The 12,877-nt window shown below is 33.5% G+C and overlaps 1 protein-coding gene across 1 annotated transcript; it reads left to right on the forward strand.

Moving 5' to 3' along the window:
• Positions 1-502: 502 nt before the first annotated feature.
• On the forward strand, positions 503-12,293 carry LOC128998210 (protein artichoke-like). Its single transcript, XM_054424234.1, has 2 exons — positions 503-585; positions 8,252-12,293. Exon 2 carries the CDS (start codon positions 8,355-8,357, stop codon positions 11,064-11,066), a length of 2,712 nt encoding a protein of 903 aa, XP_054280209.1. The 5' UTR covers positions 503-585; positions 8,252-8,354; the 3' UTR covers positions 11,067-12,293.
• Positions 12,294-12,877: the final 584 nt, after the last annotated feature.

The raw sequence follows: 12,877 nt of genomic DNA on the forward strand, positions 1-12,877 counted from the left end.
AATTTTACTTTGTACTAAAGCAAATTTTTTAAAAAAGCTTAAATGATTACAAAGCCAAAGGGCAAGTCGATATTTGGTTACTATTGTCTTATCCGTGCAATTGTCTTACCGAATATATTAACAACGCACCGACCAATAATATCAGGTTTGTGAAATGACACTTGTAAAGCAGGGCTGTTACAACTACTCAACATTTTCCGTACATGAATTATTACATGGACAATCGGACAAATATCAACAGAGCTACGGCATAAGATAAGAATGTAATCAAAGAAAAGTAGAATGAATACCAAGAGATTTTCCTTTTGTTTTGATTAGTGTGTGTTACGATAAATCAATTTGCTTTTAAACGCAAAATTGGCCAAGAATAATCTCGAAACATATCATTGCTGATGCCCAATATTTTGATTTTGGGTGGGTGGGAGAAGGGAGGGTGTTGTGGGGTTGAAGTCTTGCGCGCAGACGTTGCAAACCCAGGATAGCTGCTGGGAACAGTGTACATCTTAAACCGATTCAGGGAGGACCGCAAGGATCATAGTGTAGTGCTACGAACTACCAGAGCTAGAGAAGGAATACCACTTAAATGTAAGACATTTACCTGCTATAATGCTAGAGGATACATCTAAGAATATAGTTTTTCCCATTTAGAGATAATCGATTTCTGCTTTGGCAACCCTGTGGAGACCCTTTATCGATTAGAAGCTGTATTACTTTGGTTCTAAGTTTGAATTTAGTTCAGAGACAAAGAAAATGTTGAATATTATATTTTATTTTATTATTTGAAAGAGTAGTCTACAACATGGAAGGGGTGATAGATTAAATTATTCTGTCGTATCCCCACTTTGGTATTAAATGTTACCGTTCGATGAAATATAAAATGATGAGTAGTAATGTCATTTCCATCCGTTGTTTGAATTTACTACTTTTGATTTTACTCGTTTGTGTGTGAAAGTATGGATGTTTTTGGATTTGCCCGATGATCAATTACATGAAAACTATAAGATCAATTGAGCTGAAATTTTTGTATGGGTAGAGCCAATATACCACTGATGGACCTATTTTAATTTTTAAACCGTTCTTGGCCTCCGTCTGAATGGCTTTTAGATTTTCCCGTTACTTTTATGAATACAAACAAATTAGAGTTAACATGAGCATAAACCAGCTGTTTGAAATTTATTCCATGTTTTGTTTTTTTTTTCACTAAGGAAATTGATATGCTATAACAAGAAAGTAATGTTTTATTAATGAAAGGTTTTAAAGGTTTTGTAAAATTGTGCTTATTGTTTGCTGTGGAATTTGAAATATGAGCTGTAGGCAAAAAGGCTTGACTAAAATCTATGAATTTTAGTAAAGATATCTATTTAAATGTGTAATAAATATCAACAGAAAGTAAATAAAAATACGTCCCTTGAAATATACATTTACACTTAAACTGTTGACTTACAAGACATAGAAGAAATGATCACATACATAGAAAAGATGGTAGGCGATCAATTTCGATTTGACACTCCAATCACCATCAGACCCAATAGGCGAATTATTAAAACATTGTAGGAAAACGTATTGTTTGTTTTCTCGTGCGTGTGAAATTTAATGACAAAAGTAGCCTAGTTATATATTTGTGGGTAACACATTAGTTAAAAATGTGTTTTGTGAACTGTTGGTGCATGTAACTGAGCTATTTTTAAGTGAACAAATAATTACTATAACCTACCTCATAACAATCATTTGTAAAATGAACACACCGTACACCGTACAACACCACAACAAAACCCTTACAACACCGTACAATATAACACTCTGTATTTATCACAAATAAATCTTGAGCGCAAATGTTGTACTAAACGTCAGAGAGTATGTATTAGAGAACATCAATGTAGTTACATGTTAGGAAAATGGGGCAAAATACAATATCTAAGGCTATTACTCTATCTACACCATTACAGATGTGTGGACAATTGTCACATAGACCACTGAATCTGTAGTGAAGCTATGAACCCTCCAGTTACAGCAAAAGGAACTCATAATCCCTAATTTACAAAAAGAGTAGTTGTTTATATATATTTATACAGGGTGAGGCAATGAAAACGCTACTATTTGTAAATAGAACAAAATCAATACTATTAACCGTGCGCATGTATGGCTTATCAAAACAAAGCTTATCTTATACAGTTTTTACTTCATACAGTATTTTATTATTAATATTACTCTTACACATTCTTTAGGTGACGTCTTTAACCTACTTGACATTCCTTAAGTCGCTTAGAGATCCGTCGAATACATTTTCCAGCATTGCTATAGAAATAAATCTCATCGTCTAAGTGATTCTTTGTTTCAAGCTAAATCTCTGGCGACTTTAAAAACCGTTGAAACATCTCAAAAGAAGAAACCACAGACATGCATGTCTGGTAATCGATCTTACTCGGGAATGCTTACTAGGGAATGTCTCTGAATATTGAGATCACAATACCTTCAAAAACATTTCTAAATGCATACATCCATCATTAGCTGTGGCTTAGAGCTCTTTTGGAGCTCACTCTTTTGATTTCCAACAACTCAAAATGGAATTTAAAAGCAAGCCAAGAAATCTTCATATCAAACTAAATTCAAGGTTACTGTATGGTTTACATTCACCTTTACTATTCACAAGGTAGGGACAAGGTAGGGTCAGGGTATTGCATACCACACTTAGTGTTGTCTAGGGTTGCTTGGGATGAAGCTGTATTTCTGGAATGTATTCCCAGTTTCCCACCATTTACCAATTTGAAAAAAAGGACCTACCTACATTGATATGTTTTCTGAACTTATACACAATTTTTGATGGTTTTCAACCAAATCAATCTTCTTTAAAAAGGTTTCTACAGCAATAGCAAAGCGTTAATGACTCCACAATTTTATCTTAAATGACATAGTTTGGTTGAGTTTATTCAATTCATTCACACAGCTGTTCATTCTTTGTTGTAATATTTATCTTGAAAACAAAAAAAATTTGGTGCCCTCAATGCCTCAGCCTGTATTAAAGGAAAACCCAACTTAAGTTAACACATTTTCGTTTAATATACCACGTATCGTTATTAATCTCCAATTATTGCATTTTAATCACACAAAAGTTAATACTTTACAATTCGAATTCATATCGGATAATCAGAATTACTTCTATGAGGATCGTGTAAGCTATATCAGCGGAATACGCGACGATTGAGTTGGGCAATGAATTAATATTGCAGTGCTTCTCTAATTGAAGTGCAATGAGGGATTGTCTAAAATGGTAGGGGTAAGCTATTGATAATTGCAAATCCTAAACATAGAACTCATTAGCATGATGCTTATGCTCAACTATAATTAAAGAAACAATAGAATCTTTGTTTGATCTAATTTGTCTACAAGCCAAGTAACGTTTGTGATCGTTGTTGTTGATGAACTGAAAATAAATATTCAAAACTTTAACCATGACAAGCGTCACTCCGAGTATATTTAAACAAGCTAAATAATATTCCAAGTACTATGACTATCACTGCAAGATGTCAGAATTCTTTGTTTTCTCTCTACATTGTAAAAGCTTAAATAACAGTTTAAATTTGTTTACACCGATTATTGAGATCTGTCATTCATACTGATATGTTACAAAAAAATTAAATCTTAGTTAAATACTTTTTTATACGGACATAAAAAATATACCATCGCCACAATGGTAAAGTGTCAGTCAATTTAAACATCTTTGGATCCATACAACTCCTTTTCATGATTGATTATTGTACGGGACCAAATTCTACTCCAATTAAATTCTCGATTATAGTACCTTGACCGTAAACCCTTAGTGCTATATACCTCTGAAATTAAAAACTCATTTAACCTTTAAATGATACAGCACACACCATATGTTTGTTGTTTTTGTATAGTCATGATGTATATTTGGCATTTAAATTTAGTACACACCTATTTGAGACTGGTTGTAAATTAATAAAAATGATGATATCAAAGTTGTAGAAAGAATATATAATCAGTAAGAATTAACACCGAAAGTGAGTTGGACAAGCGGGAATTTCGGGAATTTCCACAATTCATAAAGGATTGATGAAATTAATTATCCACTAGCTTACTATGGGTATAATAAGTATTGGTCTTAACGATGGTAATCTAGCAGATCAGACTAAATCTAATAGAAAACGTCCTACGAAGTATGTGACTAGCAGCTTTTAGGGTTCATGCACCAGTAAAGAACTAAAATGTAAAACCATTTAAAAATGTTTAAATCAAACAAACTTAGGCAATAATAAATAAATCTGTATCAAATAATTTTCATAAAAGTGGATTACAAGATAGGATTTTAACTGTATTATGGAAAGTAGTTCCACCGTATATCGTTGAGTAGTTGTGGATCACAGTCTCCGAAAATATGCCGAATCTTTGCCATGTTGAATTGAGGACACCTGCGGTTTCGATGTTTTCTCCAACTCGACCAACGCTTTAAAATTACAATTAAAATAGTTTGAATACAAAAATCAGTAATCAGTATCAGTGGTTTGTTGATGTATTAATTTTTATTAATCTCATTGCAATTCTAGTAATTTATAAACTATTTTATGTTAGTATCAAGTGAATGGCATGAAACTTTGAGTATGTAGCTGGTGAAAAGAACAAGGAACCCACTCAAGTAAAATTTAAAGTCCATGAACTGCTTCAATGTAAATGCTTCAATAGCATTGTATTGAAGGGTATCAATAAAAAATAGCTTATTAGCTACAAGGGAAATACGCTATAATTACTGTATTGTTCTAAGTTAAGGTTTTATTGTAAATAAATTATGTCTTTGATAATGTACTTTCCTCTCCCTCGCTCAGCCATTCAATATTAGTTAGTGTTGGTTTCTATTGGTAGATAAATAAATAAAATTGCTATCAAGTCCACACCCGTACTTGTTAGGTTATATTAGGTTAGGATAGGATACTTGTTAGCACAGACAAATAGGTGCATAGTGAACATGATACTTTTGCTTGGTAGAGTTTATGTAATATCAGAAAATATAACGAGTATTATTTATTTATCCTGCCCTCCATCACTTTCTCTAAATAATTAGCTTTTTTTGTAAATTAAATACGTAAAACAAAAATGTAAAATATTTACTCTACTCATGTTTATTTGTTGTTTTGCATTGAGTATATATACTGTAGTCACTTGTTACTAATACATTTCAATCATTGTTTCCACCGTTTGTTTTGAAGAAATGCATTTCATAACTTGGTATAAATACCTGAATCTATGTGATCTCTGATGTAGTGGCATGGCCCTGGAGTCATCTTCAGGCAGTACATATGTCATCTTGTCTCTATCAGGTCATCTACATTATTAATTAATACACCATGTGCACGCACACGAACATTTAGTGACAAAAACGAGAAGATACTTACAGTATTATCGTCGTTAAACGTTAGTATTTTTTGTCTATGAGCAGTTGCGCATGTTGACGACTTTCTTATAAAGAGACAATATGACTCTGTGCCATGACACAACAACATAGATCACATAAATTCAGGTATTTACACCTGATCAAGAGGATAAACCCTAATGATGAAATTAAATTAATTTTGTAAAAGAAACATTAAAGTATTAAATCATACATATAAATGAACAGCCGTAGCTTAAAGACAGATGCAATTCAAGAAATATATACAAATCTAAGAATAATTAATAATAATTTAACCACTATCACATGTGTAAACGTATAGATTTTAGAGGATTCTACTGTAAAAGCTCTACAGAGTTACCATGCATTTATTTGGGAGTGTTTTTATATTTGAAGTAGAACAAACAAAAACCTCCCCTTGCGAAGGGACGCCAGGCTGATTCTACTTTGATTGGACTTTGATTTCTTGGTTTCTTGCCTCAATCCTCTGAGGAACCCCAGTTGTTGGTCTTTCCCAGGATTCCACATTTGAGGAAATGTATTGCTTTTAATAAGTGTTTCCCACGAAGACTCGGAGACATTTTGTTTTATTGAGAATTATCGCTTTGTCTGTACATAATAAGCACATTTTTGAAGAAAAACTAAAATATTTTGTCTAACGTATCCAAAATTATGAAAAACGTCAGCTAACATATGATATAAATTTAAATTACTACCTACTATTACATCACTCAGTTTTATGTACAGTAACATAAACATTAGGTATGTATCACATACAATATGTTATGATATTTATCAAATAACAGATTAGAACTCGTTGTGACCGAGTTACACATACGGTAAATATAAGCTATCAAATATAACATTGCGTTACACCAGGAGAGCCTATACAATATCACAGGAAAATTTAAATTAACTACAATGTCTTCTATAGGTAATTAATTTATTCAGTTCATAAGCCAATCTATATAAAGTACGTATTTAAACATGTGTTAAAATATTGTATAGGAGATAATGTTTTGCTTACAAATTGTATTAAAAAATACATTGCTTGTATGCATTGGTTGTATGCATTACTTGTATGCGTTGGTTGTGTGCATTGGTTGTATGGATTGGTTGTATGGTTTGGTTGTATGCATTGGTTGTGTGCATTGGTTGTATGCATTGGTTGTATGCATTGGTTGTGTGCATTGGTTGTATGGATTGGTTGTATGCATTGGTTGTATGCATTTCATTTTCACAGTTTGTTATTATCTCTTATCAAAATGCATGTGTTTTGGAAGCCTTTAGAAGCTGCCTGTGCACAATGAGGAACGCAGCTTTAGTCATACGTTTGTATTGTGTTCCGTGCACGTGGAAACTGGTATTTGGTTAGGTTTAATAAATAAGGATTCAGTCGGCGAAAGACTAACATTGGGAGCTAAAATTGGCTGATCTTGACCCAACCCTTATCTATATTGCCACACAACACAAAACAATTCTATTGTGATACAATCCAGTAAATACAGTAAATGGTTGAAAATGTAAGGGGGGGTAAGTTAATTTTCAGCCACCCTACATACTAAATTAAACTAAAAACACTAATTAGAATTTTAAAACACCAATATAATGATAAACTGTAATAAATGAAATGTTTAGATTTATCAAATGGCTAATTTTGTAATTTTTTTGAAATACCAAGTCTACCTGTAATTATATGAGTGAGATAAATAATAAATAATGGTTTCGAAATTAACATGTTACAAAATTGCCACGTGGAAGGAAACAGAGATAAACTTTAAAAACTCAAAAAATGTGAACAAAGAAATGTTATAGATGCTTGGTGAGAAGTAAAAAGTCTTAATCATTTTGAAAATACAACACTAATGCCCAAATACAACTCCTAGAACATACAACTCCAAAAAAATAGAAAATTCAAGTAGAAATACAACTCCCCACGAATTGCATCCTGACCTTTCTTTTGACCTAAAACCAAAAGTACCATTGTTGAAATTGATGTGTGTTGATATTGTTTTCTCTTAAAGGATTATTATTGGATTTGCTGTGTAAGTTTTCATGTCGTGCTATTGCATTAATATACTTAAGTATTTTTTTACTATACATTTTGTCATGGTTCAACTGCTTGTGCTATTATAATTGGTCTAAGTTGAGTATGAGAGCCTGTGTTATGTCTTTGTAAAAATAGTGTAACGATTGAGTTATTAAATAAATAAAACCTGAGCTTACATCCTTGATACACCTTCAAAAATCGATACTAATACCTTATCATATACTGTCCATGGAATTGGAGTATTGGTAAACGTACCCCTCTCAGTGCAATTGTATATGAGGCGATTTTAAAAACAACATTTTAATGGTGAAAGTAATCTAAGAACATCGGTTGTTGGTAATAATATTAATAAAGTTGGCCAGTTGTAGTTCTTTTGTTGTCATTATTTGTTGATAAAAATCAGGTGAAACCTGAAACCTCAATCGGATATATTTTTCTCGAATGTATTGTCGATGATTTTCTTGTTGACATAACCAAGTCAGCCTACGTAAAACCAACATCAAAATTAGGAAATCTAGAACAAATCCAGTTGCATGAAAAAAGTCTAAATACTTTATTACGAATTAGTTTTTGTAATCGAATTCGTAAGAAAAATTATGTCATATGGTTGGATTACAAGCTAACCATTATTAAAAGTAGAAAATACAGAGTCTGTTTTGAACTTCAGTATAAATTATCCTTACACGAGTTTAAATCATAACCTGTAACCTCGTGTATTTACTTTAAAAGTGTCTATGTAATTGTTCAAATAGACTTTCAGGTTCTGCAATCGTGAATAATGATTTCCTTTGTTTCAGACGGGCATTGGAAGTCAAGATGAACAATTTCATGGGTGGTGCAGCCATTTGTGAACCCAACGATTTCGGGTAAACCCCAGGATGGAAAACCCTTAGGATTCCAATGGAACCACTGAAGCGATGCGTTCTCCTGGCAATCGCTCTACTGCTGGTGGCGGTCCTAGCCGAGGAGTCAGGATGCTGGAGGGGAGGTGCAGAATGTAAGGTGGTCAGAGAAGACGAACTGTTAGTGGTGGAGTGTGGGGCACTGAGCTTGGATCAAGATACGAATGAAACTGTCGAGACTTCTTCCAAGAATGGATCTTTCAACTGTACTATCAATGATACTTGGTGTCACATGTCCAACACGACTGTGATGAATTCAGATCTTCACAAAGTGGATTCTAGAGTAACCGAATGGCAAATCAAACCAAACCTTGTAGATTCTTATCCCAGAAGTACAAATCGCTTTGAAAAAGAATTATTATCGCGTACTGAAGTAAATCTCCTGGGCGACGTATCGGTTATGGATTTTTCTTACATTTCCAGTGTCAAAACTGTTACATTGAACACCAATGGTTTTAACATCCGCATGGTATGTGGCGCTACGAATGTTTCGGTTTTGACTGTTACGTCTACTTCAATCATTCACAATTTTGTCAAATGTTTTAGTAGTCTAAAATCTCTAAACCTGTCTCACAACATGCTCGAATCTTTTACCATTAGCGAATTTCCTCCGACCATCTCTTCAGTTGACTTGTCTTTCAACAAAATTACGTTGACGAAAACAGTTACTTTTCCACACACCCTTCGTCTGTTTAACATTTCTTACAATAATATAACTAACGATAAGGAATTCATTCTAAAAGGAAATGTGATAGTTTTAGATATTAGGGAAAACAAACTCTCCCATGTTCCTATTATTGAAATGGATGCGTTAGAAGAACTTTACCTTTCGCACAATCAAATAAAGAATCTGAAAGAAAAACATTTCGCTAGCTTATTAAATCTAACAGTTTTGGACTTAAGAGCTAACTGCCTGAAAAACTTAGAGGAAAAGGTTTTTCAAGGTCTAAATCGACTCCAGTGGCTGGATTTGTCAGAAAACAATCTAATGTCATTGGCACCAGCGACGTTTCAATATTTGAGTAATCTAGTTACTCTGCTTCTATCCAAAAACGTGAATCTAGGAAATCTTCAAAATATTGAAGACGCGTCTTTAATTTTTGGGACTGGGCAACGTCTCCAGGAAATAGAAGCGTCAGGTACAAACCTATCTCGGATACCCTCTACAGTCACACGGTCAGTGAGGAAGCTTCGTCTCACTGACAACACCATTTGCACGATACAGTGTGGAGAGGTAGATAGTTTCCCGTTACTACAAATTATAGATGTCTCCAACAATATGATCAGTGATATCGAAGAAGACGCTCTTGGCAGGCTTGAATTCCTTTCAGAACTTCTTCTCTCCAGGAATAAACTCAGCAACATTCCAAAAAGCTTACCTGGTCAACTAAAAGTGCTTGATATACGATGTAATTATATAAATAAACTTAGCAGCATCGACTTTCTAGGTCTTCAAAAACTTCGTGTGTTGTTGCTGTCAATGAATAACATTTCAGTCATTGAAGATGGGGCGTTTGGACAATTAATCAGTCTAGACGTTTTAGACCTCTCTTACAACCCAATAAAAACATTGTACAGATCATCTTTTACTGGCCCAAGAGGGTTGAAAGAGCTTTATTTGGTGTCATTGACAGAAATAATTCCACTCAAAGAACCTCTATCATTTCCGGCTCCCGAATCGTCTAATCTAGAAATCTTAAACTTGGACTTTAGTTCAGAGCTTGCGACACGACTCATGGATGACGTTGCTGCCTTGACAATGTTTCACGAACTCTACGAACTGAGCTTACGAGATTGTAGGCTTCAGACACTTCGGAGTGATCTTATAAGCTATCTTCCAAGATTGCATAAGTTCGATATTTCAAACAATCCCCTGAACTGTACTGATATCATGTGGTTAATTAAGTGGATGCATTCCAGAAACGCCAACCAGGAAACCTTTGGCCCAAAACATGGTGATATTCGTTACGTAAGCTGTAGAGATGTTCCTAAACATAGAACAATTTTACAAGATAATGTAAAATGTGCATATCCTCCAGAGCTAGCTGGTAGAACAATTTTATCTTTGAAGGAAGAACTTCCGAACCTTGCAACACCCAAAAATTCTACCTCTAGAGAACTTATATCCAAGACAAAATCAACAACAGAAACTACTCAAACTGTTCCAGTAGTAACGATTAACCCTATCGTAAATCGTGATGTCATCATTCCCCCCAAGTTGACAAGAAACTTAACTTCAAAATCTCCTAGTTTGGATGGTCAGGTTACATCCAACCCCACAAAACTCACGGATGTAAATAACAATACGGAGATTCTAAGCCTGTCTATGTCTAACAGCACGCATTTCAAACAGAAAAATACAAACTCTCAAAACGCAATGAATAAATTGAAGAATACATGGAAATACTCCAAACTCCAAAAGTATCCGTCAGGAACTGGACCCTTCCTGGTGTTCCTCAACAGTTCTAAACACATCGTGATCGACAATCAAGTAAACGATTCTCTGATCAGTCAAAGAGCGTTCTTAGCCCACGAACCTCCGACGTCACATCCGGGGATGATGGTATTTCTCGTGGTGGTAGGTGTGATCATCATCGCGTCTTCTACCATGCTGTTGTACTCTCATTGGAGGCAACTCCAGAGATCTTCCCAGTACCAGCACCACCAGGACATCGAGGTTTCTAGCTTCGGAGGTCACGAGTTATGGTGACCTTTGCTTACAGAGGGCGTCGAGAGTTTAAGGTGATTTGGAGAGAAACCCCCAATGGACTAAGGAACGTAGTTATACTTATATAAAGTTACGAAAAAACTGTTAATCGCCAGTATTGAACAAAAAATGTCATTGCATACCTGAAATATGTTTTTCAGATCGTACTTTGCCTTTAGTTTGTCGAACTGATGTACTTATATGGTTAACTAAAATATAAATCATAAGTACAAACCTGCAACTCTTGCAACATTAGAACCCTCAATCAAAACTAAAATACGAGTAATTAGATTCAAAAACAAAGTTAAGATCAGTATTTACATAGTAAATACAAATAAGAGAGGGAAGTGTTACTGTACGACTAAACATTTAATAAATCAATAATAAATTTAAGATATTATTTGCAAGCCAATGAATATTAAATAGCAGTGAATACCGTTAAGATATAACGATTACGTTTTAGAAATGTCAATATATGCAGCACAGTATTAAATAGTTTGAATTCTAACAGTTCATAACAATTGATTGTTAAAAATGATAAAGGGTCAATGAAAAGACAAAAAACTGACTCCATCTAAAGTAAAATGTCGTATTATACCCAGATATTATAACAAAATAATGTCTTCCTATTTTCAATTTTTTTACCTCAAGATAATTCTGGAAAACAACCCTAATCCATCGCTTTGAATGTCGGTAGTTTAGAATTTAAAATGAGTCTTCTTTGTTTTTTGTTTTTTAGAATGAAGGTAACATATGGTATGTAAAATTTTAATTGTAGGTTTATAATCCATAAATATATTTTTTCAAATTTGTATTAAGGTACGGTAGTTTTCCTAAGGTTCATAACATAAATGAAAAGGTTAAATAGATGACACAAAATGCACTTTAGAGATAGGTTTTGTATAATTGTTATTTATTTTATTGAAAAAAGTTATAAGCATAGATAAATATTTTATAATATATTTCGTTTGTGTTTATTTATTCATTAGTATGTGCCAACTTGTTCAACAAACAAAGTAAATTCATTTATGGGTTGCAATGATTCACAGTGAATGTGACTTAACTGATGATTCAGATGCGTTTGGTAAAAATAATTTGTATTTCATGATTTTTTTATACTTTTTTTACCAAAAACCACATACATGAGGTTGTAAAAACATAGTTTTATGCTGTGAGACTAGATTAAGATTTTCTATTGCCAAAATAGTTCTGTATATATTCCAGGATTTGTGATCGTAAAACAGATAAAGCATTTATTTAAATTAAATGTGTTAATTTATTTTACGCTATCTGCTTTTATCATGATAATTTAGAGTAAGTATTTAATTATGTAGTTGGTTATTTAAACTAATGCTTCATGCTTACAGTGGTTTCAACAACCAACTATGAATTCACAAACCGTATACAAACTACAGATTTAAAAACCAGTAGAGAGTACGGTAACTCGCTCCCCATATACGTTGTTTCTGGTCTGTCATACAATGTAAAGGTGAATACAAATTATAGTTTCTGATCAACTAAAGCTTCCACTGTCACACTTGTCTCTGGGGTAACATTTTGTGATCATCACTGATTACGTACAACTCCTACCTATTGTTTTTCCGAAGACCACGAGTTTGGGCGTTATTTCTAAATTTTGAAGTGTTTGTTTTGATTACCTCTTTCTTTTGAAAACTTGATCTTTGTGTTTTTGAGTATCAATTCAACTGCTTTGTTTAAAAAAGCTTATTAAAATTGAAGTTAGTTTAAATGTTGTAAAAAAGCTTATTGTTTGTGTGTGTGTGACCTAATAGGAACTTCTCTCTTCAATGAAA

Source organism: Macrosteles quadrilineatus, unplaced genomic scaffold (genome assembly GCF_028750875.1).
Source record: "Macrosteles quadrilineatus isolate MER2022 unplaced genomic scaffold, UCM_ALF_1.0 Scaffold_7__1_contigs__length_78375512, whole genome shotgun sequence".
Classification (NCBI taxonomy): domain Eukaryota; kingdom Metazoa; phylum Arthropoda; class Insecta; order Hemiptera; family Cicadellidae; genus Macrosteles; species Macrosteles quadrilineatus.